This window comes from Bombina bombina, chromosome 3, assembly GCF_027579735.1.
Source record: "Bombina bombina isolate aBomBom1 chromosome 3, aBomBom1.pri, whole genome shotgun sequence".
NCBI lineage: Eukaryota > Metazoa > Chordata > Amphibia > Anura > Bombinatoridae > Bombina > Bombina bombina.
In genome coordinates, this window is record NC_069501.1 from 658,744,628 (window position 1) to 658,767,559 (window position 22,932).

Below are 22,932 nucleotides of genomic sequence, written 5' to 3' on the forward strand. Positions count from 1 at the left end.
AAGAGCGAATAAATTCCATTTTAAATAAATATGAAGATTTATCAGTGTCAATATCGGAGACAGAATCCTCTGAACCAGAAATATCCTCATCAGAAACAGACAAATCAGAATGATGACGGTCATTTAAAAATTCATCTGAAAAATGAGAAGTTTTAAAAGACCTTTTACGTTTACTGGAAGGAGGAATAACAGACATAGCCTTCCTAATAGATTTAGAAACAAATTCTTTTATATTAACAGGAACATCCTGAGTATTAGATGTTGAAGGAACAGCAACAGGTAATGGTATATTACTAATGGAAATACTATCTGCATTAGCAAGCTTATCATGACATTCATCACAAACTACAGCCGGAGGAACAGTTACCACAAGTTTACAACAAATGCACTTAACTTTGGTAGAACCAGCATCAGGCAGCGTCTTTCCAGAAGTAGATTCTGATCCAGGGTCAATGTGAGACATCTTGCAATATGTAAAAGAAAAAACAACATATAAAGCAAAATTTATCAAATTCCTTAAATGACAGTTTCAGGAATGGGAAAAAAATGCCAATGAACAAGCCTCTAGCAACCAGAAGTAATGCAAAATGAGACTGAAATAATGTGAAAAAAAGGTGGAGACAAGAATGACGCCCACATTTTTTAGCGCCAAAAAAGACGCCCACATTTTTAGCGCCAAAAAAATCCTAGTGTATTTTTAGCGCCAGCAATCCTAGTGTATTTTAGTTTAGTGGAAATGTGAGACCTTTTATTCTAATTGCCTACCTTGGCCTAAGCATGTAACTGTTATGTCTTCCTCCTAGTTAGAAAATTATTGCTATCTACCTCAAGATCTCTTTTTGTTAATTATTATAAGACAGCGTAACATTTCAAGTGCCCTTAGAGCTCTAGGAAACAGGAGAAAATATCAGCATGATACGCTACTATGGGCTCATTGGTGGTTATGTGGGGATGTCTACCATTCTATAGTTGTAAGCTTTCCACACATAGAAATGACCAACTTTGGTGCAGGTAGTTTCCTATGAGTTAACTTCAAGTGACTACGATATGTTTAGTTAATATTATTGATATCTCTCTATTTAGCGGCACACACTGGTCTAGGAACCCTCATCTAGCTAAGCGCATAGTTTTCTTTGGGACTAGCTCCACAGCGTATATATATATTTATGCAGAAGGACCACTAATAGCGCCCAGCCCTTGCTTAGGGTGTACTTGTGAGCTTTATTGAGCGGTCCTACAGCTCTGTTAATGAGTATGACATCAATCTACTTTATGAATATATGGTATAATTAATTAAAAGCTTAGTTTCTCATTACTCATAGTAAATAAAATTTACACAGCTTACTCTATACTCTAGTCCGGGGAACTAGATTCAGTGACCTACCGGTCGTACATATTAACTGTGTACTATTTCCTATCCTGAGTTATAGGTATATTATTTAGTTAAAATGATTTTTGGTAGATTGATTTGGCCTCTAACACGCAGATCTGTGAGTCTCACTTTCCCTTTACCCTTGTGTTCAGTTTTAAATAATGTTAAGTTGTTACATTAGTATTCTATGTTCCTCAAAGCAGTTAGACCATGTTAGCTATAGCATAGCCCCCACATAGGCTTGAAGCAATCACTTACGCAGACACTAAAACTTATATAGCCCTCTGTGTGTTTCGTATTTCTATGTTTACTCCGGGGTTGTTTGCCTTGTTAGATATGAAAATTGACAACTGAAGGCTATGCTATTCCCAGCCTACCCTCCGCCCCCCCACCATTCTTGTGCGGTTAGGGTTGAATCCTTTCCTCCGCATACATTTTTGACAGAGTATAGTAGTCTCTGTCCAACCCGCAGAGTCATGCTCCAGCCTTTCCCTGCATTTCTGTAGCATGGCTCTCGGGGTTCCAATACAGGAAACTCAAGTTCATTTACGATTTCCTGCTCCTCTGAAGTGTACCTATGATAATAGTTTTAGCAATGTTTATGCTCCTTTAACTGCTCAGTGTTAATGGTTTATTTGGATTCAAATAATAATTGTGGATTGTTTTGCACCTCACCTATAATAACTGTTGATCTATAGAGTTACATTGGTGCCCTCTTTATACTTCACTGTTTTGGTATAGTGTGTTCATTCTATAATCTGTATTTATCTGACTTACACTGAAGCTGCAATTTTCACTATTATCTCCATCAACCGCTTTATTCAATTTCTGGGCCCTCGATTGGTCCTGTTTGTCTGAGGACTAAGCGAACCTATAAGATTCAAAAACTGAGGTGCCCAAAATGCCATGTCATGTCATTATAACGTATGTTGTGAAGTGTAACTTGTTGATGAGACTGTTGTATTTATGCTATTTTAATCTCAATAAAATAAAAATGTAAAAAAAAAAAAAAAGACGCCCACATTATTGGCGCCTAAAAAATTTTGGCGCCAAGAATGACGCCGATATTTTTGGCGCAAAACGTCAAAAAAATTACGCAAACACGAACAACTTCCGGCGTCAAGTTTGACGCCGGAAATGACAAACAGAATTTTTTGCGCCAAAAAAGTCCGCACCAAGAATGACACAATAAATTGAAGCATTTTCAGCCCCCGCGAGCCTAACAGCCCACAGGAAAAAAAGTCAATTGAAAACAATTTTAAGGTAAGAAAAAAATGATTATTCAAATGCATTATCCCAAATAATGAAACTGACTGTCTGAAATAAGGAATATTGATCATCCTGAATCATGGCAAATATAAGTTTAAAGACATATATTTAGAACTTTATAAATAAAGTGCCCAACCATAGCTTAGAGTGTCACAAAAAATAAGACTTACTTACCCCAGGACACTCATCTACATGTAGTAGAAAGCCAAACCAGTACTGAAAGGAGAATCAGTAGAGGTAATGGTATATAAGAGTATATCGTCGATCTGAAAAGGGAGGTAAGAGATGAATCTCTACGACCGATAACAGAGAACCTATGAAATAGATCCCGTAGAAGGAGACCATTGAATTCAAATAGGCAATACTCTCTTCACATCCCTCTGACATTCACTGCACACTGAGAGGAAAACCGGGCTCCAGCCTGCTGCGAAGCGCATAACAACGTAGAATCTAGCACAAACTTACTTCACCACCTCCACGGGAGGCAAAGTTTGTAAAAACTGAATTGTGGGTGTGGTGAGGGGTGTATTTATAGGCATTTTGAGGTTTGGGAAACTTTGCCCCTCCTGGTAGGAATGTATATCCCATACGTCACTAGCTCATGGACTCTTGCTAATTACATGAAAGATGAATACATTTTGGAGAATTCTGTATAAATGTTACCTTTTTTAACACTGCTTGTAGTTGCAGCTTGAAGATTGTTGAACACCCAAGCAAAAGGGCTGTACTTCCACGCTACTTTACCACGCCCCACAGCTTATCCAAGCCACTTATCTAATGATATGCAAATAATTTCCCTTAGAAATGCTCATTCTGTATTCAGCCACAATCTCCAAACAACAAGCAGGGGGTATACAAAACAATTGTATTTTTTGTGTAATTGTATGGGTGATTATTTATAAATAAAATAACCAAATTATCAGTACTAAAAAAAAATATTACCATCAAAATTCATAATTGTTGTTTTCTATAACCCCTGTTTGTGTATTCAGCAACAATCTCCAAGCAACAAATAGGGGTTATAGAAAACAATTATGAATTTTGATGGTAATATTTTTTTAGTGTGAAATAAAACTGAAATAAAACCAAGATTAGAGCATTGTATAAATTCTAACAGCTAGATGTGTTGGCATACATTTGCAATGTAAACAAATTTGATGTTGCTATTCCAACTCCAAAAATAAATTTGATGTTGCCATTTCAATACCAAAACTAAATTTTAAATGCTATGTTGCTATTTAAACACCAACTCTAACAGCTAGATGCGTTGGCATACATTGGCAATGTAAAAGTTGAATAATTGAAAGTTGAATAATTGAAAACAAAATTTATGTTGCTATTTCAACATCAAAAATACATGTTTCAATTGTATGTTGTTATTTCAACACCAACCAATTCTAACAGCTAGATGTGTTGGCATACATTTGCAATGTAAACAAATTTGATGTTGCTATTCCAACTCCAAAAATAAATTCAACACCAATAATGAAATTTTAAATTGTATGTTGTGATTTCAACACCAACTCAAATGTATGCCAACACATCTAGCTGTTATTTTTGGTGTTGAAATAGCAACATGAAATTTATTTTTGGAGCTGAAATAGCAACATTTTTTCCAAAAAAAATCTCCATTGAAAATGTATGCCAACACATCTAGCTGTTAGAGTTGCTTTTGGAATAACAACATACAATTTAAAATTTTATTTTTGGAGTGTAAATAGCTACATAAAATTTATTTTTGGAGTTGAAATAGCAACATAAAAAATGTTTGTTATTTTTACATTGCAAATGTATGCCAACACATCTAGCTGTTAGAATTGGTGTTTAAATAACAACATACAATTTGTGGGTCTTTGCTGTGACGTCACGTGCATGATCATGTGCCGTCCGACACACACAGGCAGAGGCAGTACGCACGGCGCAGGGCAGACTGAGGGGCACCGTTCCGCACATCAGGATCAGCTAGGCAACGAGTGACTCCTTAGTAGGTCTAGAAGCCGGTGGACACGGGCTGCCACTGGGCTGGGCTTAGGCTAATGGGGTTGAGTTACTTCTGCTGGGTAGTTAGGTTGGCCCGGATGCAGCTGAAAAGCATTAAAATACTTCAAAAGCAAACACATGAACTACATAAGGCTATGTCCGTTTTTTTTAAATACTATTACCAGTCTAATACCGGACACCTTGCAACCCTACTTCCCTGACATAATTTAGCTCAATACCATTACTGCAGTTATAAGCACAAAATAAATGTAGATTTCAGTTGAGCTAGAACTGAAACGTCTGTGTTCACACTTCTGGGTGACATCATGTTGAGGGCGGATCACAACAGCGATCAAACTTAGGGCTAAACGTACGTATTAATTTGGCAAGCAAGGGTATAGACAAGCCTGTTAAATTCATTGTAGTAAAAAACAAATATAATTTTAAGGCAAACATTAATGTTTATTGTTTCAGTCTGTCATATGTTAATTATAAATTACTTTCAATTAAAAATAAAACATTATTTGGGTGAACTGTTCCTTTAAAACTCAGGGATCTGGAACAGATTGAAATCAAGCCTCATGAAAAAAGGAAATAACCTACCCCCTACAAGAACATTTGGATTGTGGCCATACCATCATACAGATTGGGTAGTAGAGATAGATTTCTTAGCCTACTTGGACTTGTTCGTTAGCCCTAGGTCCTTTGTTCCTTATTCTGACGAAAGGAAAGAAAATTATTGGAAGCTTTAGACTTGAGGAAGAAAATCCCATTTACATCCAGCAACAGTAGATATTATAGAATCTAAATCAGAACCAAACAGTTTCTTTCCCCGAATAGAAAGGGAAAAAATTCTGGATTTTGACGTTATGTCAGCAGACTGTCAAAGACATTCTTTTGATATTGATCTTCATAATTACAAATACAGCATCACAAATAAAGAAACTAACATTTTTTAGTAAATTCAAATGATTCTCACAAGCAGAGTCAACATAACACTGTTCTGAAAGAGTAGATAACCAGTTAGATGAAGCAGCAGCCACAATAACAATAGAAATTGCCTGCCGAAGCTAATAACCTAATAAAAATACCCTAATATGAAAATACTAATTTTCCATCCAAAGGGTCTTTAAAAGAAGTACTGTCTTCCAAAGGTATAGCAGAACGCTTAGCCAGAGTGGAAATAGCCCCATCAACGTTAGGAACAGTTTCCCACAATTCAACATTAGCAGCAGGTAAATGCTAACCCTTTTTAAACCTAGCAGAAGGATTACACAAATTACCTGGTTTAGACCATTACCTAGAAATCATGTCAGAGACAGCATTAGGGATAGGAACAATCTCATGGAGCTGAACAAAAGTTTTGTAAACTGAATTTAAAAGAGTACAAGGACATCTTAGACTCTAATTACTAAAGTAAGTCAAAATTATTTTATGTTAAATGAATATGTTAAATTTCAAACAAAAAAAGAGGAAGAATCAGGTTCAATATTAGAGGAAGACTCCATATCACCAGAGGAAATTCCACCTTCTAAAGACACAACAGTAGCCCTAAATTTAGAAGACATAGCACCAGCAGAAGGTAAAATCTAAACTGATCTTTTACACGTATTTGAAGGTGAGAGAGCAGCCAGCGCCTCAGAAACCACAGCTTTGATGAGATTTTTCACACCGAGTGATATATTAGAAGCCTTCTCCTGTAATGAATATAAGGAGCAAAAATTCCAATAGAAACAGCATTAGGTTGGTCTGAATGCATTAACTTTTTTAAACATGAGTCACATAAATAAGCTGGAGGAGATACTGCAGCTTTTTTTACAATATACACACTTAACATTGGAAGGAAAGTGTTCAGAGGACACAGCTTCTATGGTAGATTTAGGAACAGAATCAGAAGGCTCCATTATAGAATTGATTTACAATAGCATAAATAAATCCCCAAAAAAGCTCTTGAGGAAGGAGGTATAATAAAAAAAACTTACAAATTAAGGTGCGCTAAGCCAAAACAAAAAGCAGGAGACAAGTAGACTTCACACCCGATATCTGGATAATGATCAGCCGAGTAGGAAAGCGCACATGAGGTTATCAGCTGATCTATAGAGACAAAAAACAAGTCCCTGCAACCAATTATGGATCGAATGTGACAGATTTCTCATGTTGTGAAAAAGGAGCCAGACAAGCACTTTACTCTGGGAGAAAACAACTATAGATCTCCCTGAGCTTGCATTGTGGTGCTTTTTTTTTTTTTTTTAATCCTTACATGTCTAAGAATATTGTTTAGCACCACTGTCGTTACCACACAAAAAAGGACACACCATGCCCTTGACCTTATTAAGAAAGGCATCGCAAATACTTTACATTAAAGTTGTGGATAGAAATAGGCAAATAGACCATCTAAATGTTTACTTCTGATCTGCCTTTACATTAAGGCATCTTAACATGGTTAGCACTTCTATTTTTGTAGAGCATAAACTTTTATTAGTGATATCAATAATATAAGTTAATAAGCTTGTGGATAGCATTTATACAAGGGCATTACGGTACCTTAGACCATTAGAAAGTGCTCCTTTCAAGAGCGATTGATTAAATAGATTAAAAGGAACAGCTAATGTTATGGTATATATTGGAGTGCCCTAAAACCTTTGGATGAATATTGCTCATTGGGTATTAAGGCTTCTTCATATTCTGAGAAATATGGGGGGGATGCCTGCTGTTAGCACATGGAAAAAAACTTTATATTTCATATATATGGGATAAGTTAAATGGATAGTAAACCCAATTTTGTTTCATTCATGATTCAGATAGAGCATGCAATTGTAAGCAACTTTCTAATTTACTTCTATCATTACTTTTTCTTCCTTCTCTTGGTGTCTATTTGAAAAGCAGAAATGTATGTTTAAGAGCCGGCCCATTTTTGGTTCAGAACCTGGGTTGCACTTGCTGACTAGTTACAATTAGTCACCAATAAGCAAGTTCATCTCAAGGTCTGAACCAAAAATGGGCCGGCTCTTAAACATACATTTCTGCTTTTTAAATAAAGATACCAAGAGAAGGAAGAAAAATCAATAGGAGTAAATTAAAAAGTTGCTTAAAATTGCATGCTCTATCTGCATCGTGAAATACAAAAATTAGGTTTACTATCCCTTTAAGCAATAATAAACTTATTTACCAAAATTTTTTTTTTATCATTTTAATAGCTAAAAAATCTTACATGGTCTCTTCATCTATATCATTTTCTTCAGTGTTGCTGGTGGCAGTGGAGCTAGCAGAGGAGCAGCTGCCTTCTAGATGGTTGGCTTCTTCATCCCCAGCTAGATCCAGATCTAGGTCTCCATCAGACAGATCCTGCTGTTAAACACACAATCAAAGTAAAAATAAAAATCACTATGCGTTACCATTGCAATCACATTTAACGTATGCTGCAGTTTTAAAGAGACAGTCTACTCCAAAACAAACTCATTATTCAGATAGGGAATGTAATTTTAAACAATTTTCAAATTTACACCTATCACCAATTTTGCTTTGTTCTCTTGGTATTCTTAGTTGAAAGCTTAACCTAGGAGGTTCATATGCTAATTTCTAAGCCCTTGAAGGCCGCCTTTCATCTCAGGGCATTAACTAGATGGTGTTAGATCATGTGTTTTATATAGATAACACTGAGCTCACGCACGTGGAGTTCCTAGGAGCCAGCACTGATTGGCTAAAATGCAAGTCTGTCAAAAGACCTGAAATAAGGGGCAGTTTGCAGAGGCTTAGATACAAGATAATCACATAGGTAAAAAACATAAATTATGCTTATCTGATAATTTCCATTTCTTCTGATGGAAAGAGTCCACAGCTACATTCATTACTTTTGGGAAATAAGAACCTGTCCACCAGGAGGACCAAAGGCTTAAATACTCCTCCCACTCCCCTCATCTCCCAGTCATTCTGCAGAGGAATAAGGAACAGTAGAAAAATATCAGGGTGAAAGGGGCCAGAAGATAATAAGGACGCCCCACATAAAATTACGGGTGAGGAGCTGTGGACTCTTTCCATCATAAGAAAAGGAAATTATCAGGTAAGCATAATTTATGTTTTTCTTCTTAAATGGAAAGAGTCCATAGCTGCATTCATTACTTTTGGGAAAACAATACCCAAGCTTTAGAGGACACTGAATGCCAAGACGGGGGGGGTACAATAGGCGGCCCATACTGAGGGCACCAAGCCTCAACCCCTACCCGATAAAAAAACCCCGCATCATCCGAAGAAAAGAAAGTTTTAAGTGGAAAAGCCCCAATGAGACTGACTCGCAGTTAGTCCAGAAGTCAAACTAGAGACCGCAAATGGACTCGACTGAGCCAACAGTCCTCTCCAGGAGACACCGTCGCCCAACAAACAGTCCACCACTTATCTCCACAAATGAAGGAGAAACCAGCTGAAACCGAAAGGTCCCCGAATACAAAAAAGAACACCCCCACAAGTGAGCCCAGCTCACAGAGCGCCACAGGGAAAGGAGGCCACGTCTTTACCAAGCAAAACCCGGGATAAGACCGAGCACAGAGACAGAACAGACGTCTCTCCAACATCCTACAAGCACGGATTGCAACTGAAGAGGTAAAGTCCTCCCAGTGTCAAAAATACCAAGGCATTCGACCATGAAAAATTGTGTAATACACTCAGGTGAGAAACCCCAAGTTTGAGAACACAGAGTCCATAACAGGACGACAGAGGATACTTGCGAGGAAGAAGAAGCAGTCAAGGAAGAAACAGACCGCAAAAGCAACCCCCAGACAAAGGGCACGCTCCAGGCAACCTAAGTTGCCGTACCTACACACAGGTCCCTAAAAAGGGAACACAAAACCTCAATCGAGGCCCCCGAGAAGCAGAGTATACCCTCAGAACCCGAAGGAAGAGTAAACTCTCTTCTGAAATCAATGGAGCCAGTTTAAAGGAAAATCTATACCCTAGCAGAATAAGCTAACAGAATAGACTCAACAAAATTTACACATCCAGGAGACTGCGACCCAACGCAGCTCCATAGACCGCTCGGCCATCCTGACCTGCAGACCCACAGCCAGCTGGACCAACCCAGTCTCAGGGATCCAAAACAGGGGAACAAAATAATCCCGAAACAGGTACAGGAACGAGCGTAAGGATAGCACAGCCATCCCCACAGTGTACAAGAACAACCCGACTATGAAAACAAAATTTATGCTTACCTGATAAATTTCTTTCTTTTGCAATGGATTCATCCTAACTTGTGGGATATTGTCCTTCCTGACAGGAAGAAGCAAAGAGAGCACCACAGCAGAGATGTCTATATAGCTCCCCCCTTAACTCCACCCCCCAGTCATTCGACCAAAGGCCAAGGAAGAAAAGGAGAAACTATAAGGTGCAGAGGTGACTGAAGTTTACATAAAAAAAACATACTATCTGTCTTAAATAGACAGGGCGGGCGTGGACTCGGTACATCGCAAAAGAAAGAAATTGATCAGGTAAGCATAAATTTTGTTTTCTTTTGCATGATGTACCGAGTCCACGTATTCATCCTAACTTGTGGGATACCAATACCAAAGCTATAGGACACGGATGAAGGGAGGGCCAAGACAGGAACCTAAACGGAAGGCACCACTGCTTGTAAAACCTTTCTCCCAAAAATTGCCTCCGAAGAAGCAAAAGTATCAAATTTGTAAAATTTTGAAAAGGTATGAAGCGACGACCAAGTCGCAGCCTTACAAATCTGTTCATCAGAAGCATCATTTTTAAAAGCCCATGTGGAAGCTACCACTCTAGTAGAATGAGCTGTAATCCTTTCAGGAGGCTGCTGTCCAGCAGTCTCATAAGCCAAACAGATGATGCTTTTCAGCCAAAAGGAAAGAGAAGTCGCCATAGCCTTTTGACCCCTACGCGTTCCAGAATAGACAACAAACAAAGAAGATGTTTTTTACGAAAATATTTGGTTGCCTGCAAATAAAATTTCAAAGCACGAACCACGTCCAAGTTGTGCAACAGACGTTCCTTCTTACAAGAAGGATTAGGACACAGAGAAGGAACAACAATTTCTTGATTGATATTCCTGTTAGTAACAACCTTAGTCAGAAACCCAGGCTTTATACGCAAAACCACCTTATCAGAATGGAACACAAGATAAGGTGAGTCACATTGTAATGCAGATAGTTCAGAAACTCTCCGAACTGAAGAGATAGCAACTAGGAACAAAACTTTCCAAGATAAAAGCTTAATATCTATGGAATGCATGGGTTCAAATGGAACCCCCTGAAGAACTCTAAGAACTAAATTTAGACTCCATGGCGGAGCAATAGGTTTAAACACTGGCTTAATTATAACTAAAGCCTGACAAAAAGCCTGAACGTCTGGAACATCTGCCAGACGCTTGTGCAATAAAATAGACAGAGCAGGTATCTGTCCCTTTAGGGAACTAGCTGATAATCCTTTCTCCAATCCCTCTTGGAGAAAAAACAAAATCCTAGGAATCCTGATTTTACTCCAGGAGAAGCCTTTGGATTCACATCAAAAAAAGATATTTACACCATATCTTATGATAATTTTTCCTGGTAACAGGCTTTCGAGCCTGAATCAAGCTATTTATGACTGACTCAGAGAAACCCTGCTTTGATAGAATCAAGCGTTCAATCTCCAAGCAGTCAGTTGCAGAGAAATTAGATTTGGATGCTTGAATGGACCTTGAATCAGAAGGTCCTGTCTCAATGGCAGAGACCATGGTGGAAGGGATGACATGTCCACCAGGTCTGCATACCAAGTCCTGCGTGGCCAAAATGGCAAAACCTGAATTCTTAGCCGCTAATTTAGCAAGATGAAAAGCGGCGCCTGTAATAAAAGAATTAGCCAACTTAAGAGCCTTAATTCTGTCCAAAATATAATCTAGTGGGGTCTCCATCTGAAGAGCCTCTTCTAGAGCCTCAAACCAAAAGGCAGCTGCAGTGGTTACAGGAACAATGCACGCTATAGGTTGAAGAAGAAAACCTTGATGAACAAAAATTTTCTTTAGGAGACCCACTAATTTTTTATCCATAGGATCAATGAAAGCACAACTGTCTTCAATAGGTATAGTTGTACGCTTAGCCAGGGTAGAAATAGCTCCCTCCACCTTAGGGACCGTCTGCCATGAGTCCTTTATGGTGTCAGAAATGGGAAACATTTTCTTAAAAACAGGAGGGGGAGAGAACGGAATACCTGGTTTATCCCACTCCAGAAACACATCAGTGTAAACAGAAACCTCTAAATATTTGTCCATTTTACACAATTTCTCTGGAACTACAATAGGGTCACAATCATCCAGTGTAGCTAAAACCTCCCTGAGCAATAAGCGGAGGTGCTCTAGCTTAAATTTAAATGCTGTCATATCTGAATCTGTCTGAGAGAACATCTTTCCTGAATCAGAAATCTCTCCCTCAGACAGCAAATCCCTCATCCCTACTTCAGAACATTGTGAGGGAATATCGGATACGGCTACTAAAGCGTCAGAAGGCTCAGCATTTGTTCTTAACCCAGAGCTACTGCGCTTCCCTTGCAACCCAGGCAGCTTAGATAAAACCTCTGTGAGGGTAGTATTCATAACTGAAGCCATATCTTGCAAGGTGAAAGAATTAGACGCACTAGAAGTACTTGGAGTCGCTTGTGCGGGCGTTACTGGTTGTGACACTTGGGGAGAACTAGATGGCAAAACCTGATTTCCTTCTGTCTGAGAATCATCTAATGCCAAACTTTTATAAGTCAAAATATGCTGTTTGGAATTTATAGACATATCAGTACAAGTGGGACACATTCTAAGAGGGGGTACCACAATGGCTTCTAAACAAATTGAACAATGAGTTTCCTCAGTGTCATACATGTTTAACAAACTAGTAATAAAGCAAGCAAGCTTGGAAAACACTTTATTTAATGAAAAAAACACAATTTGCAAAAACGGTACTGCGCCTTTAAGAGAAAAAAAGGCATACACAAACTGCAAAACAGGTTAAAATTGCTTCAATTTTTCTGAAATTTTAACAGTGTACCCACTAAGCTTTAGAAGGATTGCACCACAAGTTAATAAGCAATAAAGCCCCAAATGAAAAAACCGGATTGAAATATGTCTAAAACCGGTTAAACACCCCTATAAGCACCTTGCCACAGCTCTGCTGTGGCCCTACCCGCCCTTAGGAACGATAATATGGGGTTAAAGCTTCGAATAGGCCCTCAGAAGATCATCAGGACCTCAGGAGAAGTTGCTTGCTGCTTGTCTGTATAACTAAATGCGCAACTGAGGCCTGAAAATAGGCCCCGCCACCTCACTCAATGTTACTGGGGCCTACTCAAATCTAACAAACCTAGTTTGAAAACCATGTGGGCTATAACAAACCCGAAATAAGCCAAATGGCCCCTCAAGTAAACGTCCCATAAAAATAAAAAAAGTTACTCCCAGAACACACAAACGTTTGTCCCAATTTTACATAAACAAACTGAGCGCCCCAAAAAAAAAATGTAGCCCTTTATGCAAACTAGTAAAACCTCTTTCGTACTAGGATTACTGCTTCCCCTTCCCCTAATGGGGATACTGTAAGCCTTTCTGAGTTAACACAGTCTCTGCAGAAAAAACAGAATTTATGTTTACCTGATAAATTTCTTTCTCCAACGGTGTGTCCGGTCCACGGCGTCATCCTTACTTGTGGGATATTCTCTTCCCCAACAGGAAATGGCAAAGAGCCCAGCAAAGCTGGTCACATGATCCCTCCTAGGCTCCGCCTACCCCAGTCATTCGACCGACGTTAAGGAGGAATAATAGCATAGGAGAAACCATATGGTACCGTGGTGACTGTAGTTAAAGAAAATAAATTATCAGACCTGATTAAAAAACCAGGGCGGGCCGTGGACCGGACACACCGTTGGAGAAAGAAATTTATCAGGTAAACATAAATTCTGTTTTCTCCAACATAGGTGTGTCCGGTCCACGGCGTCATCCTTACTTGTGGGAACCAATACCAAAGCTTTAGGACACGGATGAAGGGAGGGAGCAAATCAGGTCACCTTAAATGGAAGGCACCACGGCTTGCAAAACCTTTCTCCCAAAAATAGCCTCAGAAGAAGCAAAAGTATCAAACTTGTAAAATTTGGTAAAAGTGTGCAGTGAAGACCAAGTCGCTGCCCTACATATCTGATCAACAGAAGCCTCGTTCTTGAAGGCCCATGTGGAAGCCACAGCCCTAGTGGAATGAGCCGTGATTCTTTCGGGAGGCTGCCGTCCAGCAGTCTCGTAAGCCAATCTGATGATGCTTTTAATCCAAAAAGAGAGAGAGGTAGAAGTTGCTTTTTGACCTCTCCTTTTACCTGAATAAACAACAAACAGGGAAGATGTTTGTCTAAAATCCTTTGTAGCATCTAAATAGAATTTTAGAGCGCGAACAACATCCAAATTGTGCAACAAGCGTTCCTTCTTTGAAACTGGTTTCGGACACAGAGAAGGTACGATAATCTCCTGGTTAATGTTTTTGTTAGAAACAACTTTTGGAAGAAAACCAGGTTTAGTACGTAAAACCACCTTATCTGCATGGAACACCAGATAAGGAGGAGAACACTGCAGAGCAGATAATTCTGAAACTCTTCTAGCAGAAGAAATTGCAACTAAAAACAAAACTTTCCAAGATAATAACTTAATATCAACGGAATGTAAGGGTTCAAACGGAACCCCCTGAAGAACTGAAAGAACTAAATTGAGACTCCAAGGAGGAGTCAAAGGTTTGTAAACAGGCTTGATTCTAACCAGAGCCTGAACAAAGGCTTGAACATCTGGCACAGCTGCCAGTTTTTTGTGAAGTAACACCGACAAGGCAGAAATCTGTCCCTTCAGGGAACTTGCCGATAATCCTTTTTCCAATCCTTCTTGAAGGAAGGATAGAATCCTAGGAATCTTAACCTTGTCCCAAGGGAATCCTTTAGATTCACACCAACAGATATATTTTTTCCAAATTTTATGGTAAATCTTTCTAGTTACAGGCTTTCTGGCCTGAACAAGAGTATCGATAACAGAATCTGAGAAACCTCGCTTCGATAAAATCAAGCGTTCAATCTCCAAGCAGTCAGCTGGAGTGAAACCAGATTCGGATGTTCGAACGGACCCTGAACAAGAAGGTCTCGTCTCAAAGGTAGCTTCCAAGGTGGAGCCGATGACATATTCACCAGATCTGCATACCAAGTCCTGCGTGGCCACGCAGGAGCTATCAAGATCACCGACGCCCTCTCCTGATTGATCCTGGCTACCAGCCTGGGGATGAGAGGAAACGGCGGGAACACATAAGCTAGTTTGAAGGTCCAAGGTGCTACTAGTGCATCCACTAGAGCCGCCTTGGGATCCCTGGATCTGGACCCGTAGCAAGGAACTTTGAAGTTCTGACGAGAGGCCATCAGATCCATGTCTGGAATGCCCCAAAGTTGAGTGACTTGGGCAAAGATTTCCGGATGGAGTTCCCACTCCCCCGGATGCAATGTCTGACGACTCAGAAAATCCGCTTCCCAATTTTCCACTCCCGGGATGTGGATAGCAGACAGGTGGCAGGAGTGAGACTCCGCCCATAGAATGATCTTGGTCACTTCTTCCATCGCTAGGGAACTCCTTGTTCCCCCCTGATGGTTGATGTACGCAACAGTCGTCATGTTGTCTGATTGAAACCGTATGAACTTGGTCCTCGCTAGCTGAGGCCAAGCCTTGAGAGCATTGAATATCGCTCTCAGTTCCAGAATATTTATCGGCAGAAGAGATTCTTCCCGAGACCAAAGACCCTGAGCTTTCAGGGATCCCCAGACCGCGCCCCAGCCCATCAGACTGGCGTCGGTCGTGACAATGACCCACTCTGGTCTGTGGAATGTCATCCCTCGTGACAGGTTGTCCAGGGACAGCCACCAACGGAGTGAGTCTCTGGTCCTCTGATTTACTTGTATCTTTGGAGACAAGTCTGTATAGTCCCCATTATTGAATAATGAAAAACTACAGTTAAACACTAAAAAACTCTAAGCCATCTCCGTGGAGATGTTGCCTGTACAACGGCAAAGAGAATGACTGGGGTAGGCGGAGCCTAGGAGGGATCATGTGACCAGCTTTGCTGGGCTCTTTGCCATTTCCTGTTGGGGAAGAGAATATCCCACAAGTAAGGATGACGCCGTGGACCGGACACACCTATGTTGGAGAAATGACTGAACATACCTCCTTGCTGTATAGCAAGAACCGTTCCTCACACTGAAGTTTTCCTGTACTCCTCAGCTCATGTGGGAACAGCAGTGGTCCTTAGTTACAAATGCTAAGATCATCCTCCTCCAGGCAGAAATCTTCATCTATGTCCTGTCTGAGAGCAAATAGTACAACACCGGTACCATTTAAAAATAACAAACTCTTGATTGAAGATAAAATAAAACTAACAGTTTAACACCTCTTCTCTTTACTCTTCCTGCTTAGAGCCAGCAAAGAGAATGACTGGGGGGTGGAGTTAAGGGGGAGTTATATAGACAGCTCTGCTGTGGTGCTCTCTTTGCTACTTCCCATCAGGAAGGACAATATCCCACAAGTTAGGATGAATCCGTGGACTCGGTACATCATGCAAAAGAAAACAGACAACAAGGCCATAGACCTAAGGATCTATCAAAATAAAGGCCCAACAAGTATGCTTGGAGCCAGCAAGACCCCGGGGGAACCAATCCCACCTTTCTGCCTCCCATCCAAGAGAAGCCACAAGCAAAGACTTTATCTCGATAGGGAGGAGAATATCCCCTAAAGAAAAGGGATGATGCCGGAAGGGCAACAGCTGTCCTCAAGGCCCGAAGTCACCGGCTAATGGGAAAAGAAATTCCAAAGACAGATGTCCTAGAAAAGGACCCCCCTACAAGTAGCTTGCCAAGTAGAGGCACAGTCAACCCATTCGCCTGCAGAGCAGGGAATCCACAAGAACACTAGCAAGCTGACAAGGGGAATGCAACCCTAAGGTGCACCAGAGATTAGACATCCAACGCCAGCAGCTGGGTATGAACCAACTACCCTTGAGGCTCAAGCCACACGGCTAACCACCAGATGACATGGGTCACACTGTGGCAAAGAGTAAACAATACTCTGAAATCCTAGCCAACCATGACCAGATTAGGTAGATGGAGCAAGGACATAGCCCCAGTTCCCACTACAATGGAAAACCCTGACCAGCCCTGAGATTCAAGATTCCAAAACCACCAAAGACTGGGTTAGGAAAAAGGCCAAGCGAAGCTTCAGCAACCAAAAGTCTCAGGGAGAAAAACAGGTCCGGGCACCTAATAGTTCAGGCAAACCTTACCCTAGAACTAAACACCCCAACTGGCCAAAAAGCCAGACACAAGGGTATGGATGCATATCCAGAGAATCCGGATAGTGAGAAGAACTCGAAAGCCCTGACCAAAGGAAGGAACCACCCAACGCTCCAAGGAGCAAGGCTAGAAGTTGTATGAAGATACTTCTCAGAGCCTCAGGACAACCAAGAGATACCTCAAGGTCAAAAAAATACTACTCGCAGGACTAGTCTCCCTATCACCTCTGCACAAGCAGAGGACACAAGGAAGAGAAAGGCACTAAGCCTACCCAGCTCTGGAAAACCCAGAGCTAAACGAAGTCCCCGCAGGGAACAACTATCACCTGGAAACACAGATTCCTAAAAGGAGATCCAACTCACCCGGAGACAATGGAAGAAGACCCAAAGGTCTCTTATAGACAGACAGCACACATCAAAGAGTAAGAGCTGCATCTAGATACACTACAAACAGCTTACGCGTACACCTGCAAGGTGTCAAAAGCTGCAACTGGTTACAAACTGCAAACCTTCCGCATGCTAGACAGCTATCCTGTGAAAGCTGTTGGATCAAGCCCAAAAGGACAAATCCAGAGGCCTAAAAATGAAGGCCAAACCGCTCAACTGTTGAAGGGGCGTTAAACCCTCCAACCCTCAATCACATGGGGGAGGAAAACTAAGTTCTGATGAAATCAGATATCAGATAGAGTGACGCAGTGGAAAACTCCCCTGCCCCGGCCATCTATGACTGAAGGCTCTAAGGACTGAAACAATCCATCCCACCTCACGGACCCACAGGTCCTCTTGAATGCTTAGTTTAACACATGAAAAACAATGATAACCTGAGCACTCTGCGCTTCTATCAAACCAGTCAAGCAGAACAGCGCCACATGTCTGAACAGCCGCAAGACCGAACGAACCCGACAGGACCAGCCTGCACCTAGGGTTCTACCGGCAAGCTGCATAAAATCTCCATCATAGGGGGAAAAAAAAACAGAAAACAGACATTTTTAACATAGGACTAACAAGTCCAAAACAACTTCTGAAGAAGTAAGAAAGAGTATCAATCTCAAAAGGTCCCCAAAGGAAACAAAAACAAATAAGACATCCCATCAGATATAAATAAAATATAAGGCAACCCGGAGGATAACGCCCAAAAATACACAGGCCTACCCACAGGACCAGCTAAACGGAGCCCTATCTTTCAAAACTGGGAAAGATCTCAAACAAATGACAATCAGGAGATTAATTCATCCCCACATGTATAATCAGGTGCACCATTCGAATTAAAGTTTAGAGAGATGATTAGATAGGAGTGCCAAATAAGGAAAGGTCTAGGGGTAAAGGAATGGGTGATTTAATATGATCACAAAATGGAAATAATTCTATGAGTGTTGCATTAAAGTGGACTATAGGGGTGAAAATAGTCCTATCTTATGTATTGATGAGTTCGTTGAATGCGTGAATATCAAGCGTATATACCCCTAAACTAAATATAGAGGTGATAGTAGCATTCACTGAGTAGAGTGCAAGTATAAAATCGAAATTATATGTGTAGCACAGCAAAAGTTTGCATAAGAAATCGATGTGTGGCACAGAAAATATTTAGGTAAAGATAACAGAGTTTAATATCAATTACATAGATAAATATGGATCCATATCAACATTGGTATTACCCTAAAAACAATTAGCATTGGTATTACCCTAAAAACAATTTTAATAAATAAAGTAAAATCTATCTGAACAAGAACTTTGCACATATAAATGGGGGCGGTGGCACGTTGTCAGGTTTTTATAAAAGATAAGCCTGCTTAAATAAAGAAGTGCGATAGAATAGAAAATAAATGACAAAAATTAAATCACAAAAGGCGTTAGCCCATCTATTGATAAGGTGGGCTAAAAATATAGTATAAATAAATAGTTAAAACCCTAATTGTGGGAAATCGAATTTCAACAGTATAGTGTGTTATAACAATTAAAAATCAGATGCAAAACGGCATAATCTAAAATAATAATATTAGAAAATAATATTGGAAAATAACGTGATCTCCAGTGAAAATAGTGACAGTCCAAATTGGTGGGATATATTCCAATCCATGAAAAACATGTAATCCAAAAAATATACACAAAGTTAAATCCACAAAAAATAGTTCCTTCCAAAAATGTAGTGATATCTCAAATAGTGAAAAAATGAAAAAGTGAATAGCTAGTGTGTGCACAAACTAGTAAACGTGATCACTGAAAAACCATAAAAAACTTGGAAGACTTGGTATTCTCAAATGATAGTCTACAATCAACTTTCCTGATAACAAAGGTCCCTTAGGTTGTGATCCTATCCGCAAGGGTAATGCGAAAAAATAATAATTTAAAAAATGAGAATAAAAGACAAAACTTCAAAAATAATAAAAATAAAAACTAAAATAGAAAGAAGTGTCTGGGAAGTCCTCAAAACCCGTGAATAAAGGATAACAACATAGTGTGATATTGCTAATAATATACAATAGTTAAAAGGAATAATGCTCACCATATACTTGTCAACGCGTTTCGGCCTGCAGTAGAGGCCTTTCTCAAGACTAACATATGGTATGGGTGAGCAACAGCCTTTAAACCCTTTTCTAACCAATCATAATCCTCTTTAATTGCGCCATAATTTTGGCGCCAAATTGGACCCTATGTTGTTATGGTCCAAATATCGGATTTGTTCCTTCATTCTGATATAATTTTATTGATTCTTATAGAAGTGTGGGCATATAGCCCCATTTAACTTGTCTTACCTATTTTGTTTAGGCATTTCTGTAAGTTCATAATTTTCCAAATTTGTTATTAAATGCCCCCTTAAATCAGAAGTCAATTCTACTTCCTGTAAGCGGGTTTAGTTTCACCGGATGTTGTGTTCCGTAAAACCGGAAGTTTGAAAGTTATGTACTTCCGGTTTGGTCGCCGAAACCTAGCCATTGTTTATCTTCCGGGTTAGACTATGATTTGGATTTCGAGTAGGTGATTGGTTAGAATATAGACCAAGATACCCTTATGTGGCTAATTGAAACCTTTAAATGAAAAAATGATAATATTGTTAAGGGGTTATTCAAGGGTTATTTTGTTTGTTTTAGGCGATTAAAGTCCCTATAGAGATATTGAAGTGCACCCTGTGCTCATACATCGTAAAAGTCATAGGATTACAATGTTATGGCATACATCATACTCGACTGGAATCTTCAAAAGACAGTATTGCAGTATATAACGCTATGATTGTTTTATACCAAGCATAGATATATCCCATATTAAATCAGAGATATAAAATACAGCTCAGTTGTCTAATAGATGGAGAGTAGAGAATATAATGTTAGAAAAGAAAGATATATAACTGAAACTAGGGATGCACCGATACCGATACTAGTATCGGTATCGGTACCGATACCAAGTATTTGCATGAGTACTTGTACTCGTGCAAATGCACCGATACTTAAACCGATACCTCCACTTCCTACCCATATGCTAACTTGTGGCGTTTTTTTCAAACTGCATGTTCCCATTTCATTTAAACTGGAGTGGAGACTAAACTCAAAATTGTTTACTACTGTTCTGCCAATACAAATTGCTGTTATTTGTATTATTGTAGGAGAGATCACTGTACCTCGTTCAGACAAACCCCTGAAGTACTGGGCAGTTAATAAACAGATTTCCAGCTCTGGCTAAAATGGCCCAAAAATATGTTTCTGCCCCATGCAATAGTGTGGAAAGTGAAAGACTGTTCAACTTAACATCAAACGTCCATACAAATGTCAGATTGGTGTTATATTCAGCCCTACAACCCAATTGTATCACCCCTTTAAATTTTATATTTTATTGTAATATTTTTATTTATAAACATGTTTAGTGAACTGTTTTATTATTCATAATGTCTTCTGAATTACAGCCCTTTATAATTATAAAGAAGGAATCTTAAATAATTAGTCTGTATTGTGCTTGGTAAACTGTCACATGACATAAAAAAAAGTATCGGTAATTGGTATCGGCGAGTATTTGAAAACAAGTATCGGTACTTGTACTCAGTCAAAAAAAAATGGTATCGGTTCAACCCTAACTGAAACGTCTAATGACTGGAGATATGAGGATTTAATGATATGTCGCTGGACTAATAATAAGTTGTCTAGTAAGAAGATAAATCTACAAAACGGTTTTACATGTGAGAAGTCGATCCAATCGTATATCTGTACAAAGGATTTCTGATATTTCTGGGACTGGTCTACATAGATCTTATATCAGCCAATTTCGTTTTTATTTTTCTTGTGTACTTGCCCCTAGGTTTGGTCATTTAGTATCAATGTGTTAGTTTAGACTGTACTATAGCTTATTGTCCCTTAGGGTCATATTGTGGCTTCATATACCTTGCATATGATGCCTGTCTAAATTGTTACTAAAACAGTTAGCTATGTATGGGAGTGTGACTCCTAATTTAATTATATCCCACATGTATCGGTCTGTAGAGATTATAACAAGGCTTCTAAGTGGTATATCAATTGTCCTTATTTTTGGAGACTAAGACATTGTTGTCTCCAAAAATAGACAGGACCCCCAGAGGCGGATGGCTCAGCAGTCCCTTGATTCCCCGAGCCCGAGGAACCAGGCGCTCTGAAATGGCATACGGAACAAAACTGGTTGACATGTGTCAACGGGGCCAATCCGGATTCGTCAACGGACACAGAATCTGAAATCAAAATAGTCTCAGTATCAGAATCATCCGTAACTGAATCTGAAATTAGCACAGTCTCAGCATCATAATCCTCCATAACTGGATAGAGGATATATAAATATGGACTAAAGTAGTAAAAACAAAAACGGCACCTGACACCCCCAATGGCTGGGGCACTCACCACCTCCTATGACTAGACCCCTGCGGACTAGAACATTTCCTTTGCCACACGGTCGGGAATGTGGAAATGGAAAACAGAACGTAACCACGCCCGAACACAAGGTGAACCGTACAGTCCAAAAAAGAGCGCCCAACCAAAAGGCTGCGTCACTACCAAAGGCCTCAATGTTCCAAGCCACGAGCCCATAAACATCACACATAAGCAGGATGAATCACATAACAAACATGATTATAAACCCCCCTCAGGAGATATTAACCCTTGATTCCAAGATACTACAAGAGATTCACTCAGACCCTTAAGATATTTAGTTAGACCCGCAAGGTGGTAGCCTCTCGGGAAAACTTTCACATTACAGTAAATTGAGAATAAAGTAAAAAGAAACGATCTTACCGGAATCTACGCCGTGGAACAGGAACACAACCTATCAAGTGTGACAGAGAGTAGCATCACCTCCGCCATGGACACGAGAGAAGAAAGCAGGCAGTGGAGCGAAGTTTGACAACGCCGATTGCTTGAGGAGCTCTTAATCTGAGTAAGGGATGGTTTCACAGAAAGACTCTCCCTGCATCTCCGGACTCTAACTTTCATCCAAGCCCTCACTGAGAGACTGACAGGACTACTTAAAACTCCTGTCCCATACCGAAGAGTACTACCCTTCATAAGAGATAAAAAAAAAAAAAAATGAAAAATTCTGCACTTCTCTGCCATCCTCCTGAGACGAAAGGCAAAGAATGACTAGGGGATGAGGGAGGAGTATTTAAGCCTTTGGTCCTCCTGGTGGCCAGGTTCTTATTTCCCAAAGGTAATGAATGTACCTGTGGACTCTTTCCATTTAAGAAGAAAGGGTATTAATATAACTGTGTTGGTTATGCAAAACTAGGGAATGGGTAATAACAAATTATGCTTACCAGATAATTTCATTTCCATCGAGGGGGGGAGAGTCCACGGCTTCATTTATTATTATTGGGAATTAAGAACCTGGCCACCAGGAGGAGGCAAAGACACCCCAGCCAAAGGCTTAAATATCTCCCCCACTTCCCACATCCCCCAGTCATTCTGCAGAGGAAACCAGGAACAGTAGGAGAAATATCAGGGTAAAAAAGGTGCCAGAGGATGAATACATTTAAAGGACCAGTCA

At 39.9% G+C, this 22,932-nt stretch overlaps 1 protein-coding gene across 1 annotated transcript in view; it reads right to left on the reverse strand.

The window, feature by feature from the left end:
- The window catches only part of TRIM37 (tripartite motif containing 37), a 1,136,753-nt gene that overhangs the window by 506,904 nt on the left and 606,917 nt on the right, over positions 1-22,932 (reverse strand). The window contains exon 16 of the mRNA XM_053707386.1: positions 7,833-7,969. Within this exon, the coding sequence (XP_053563361.1) occupies positions 7,833-7,969 (137 nt within the window). The remainder of the gene's footprint in view (positions 1-7,832; positions 7,970-22,932) is intronic.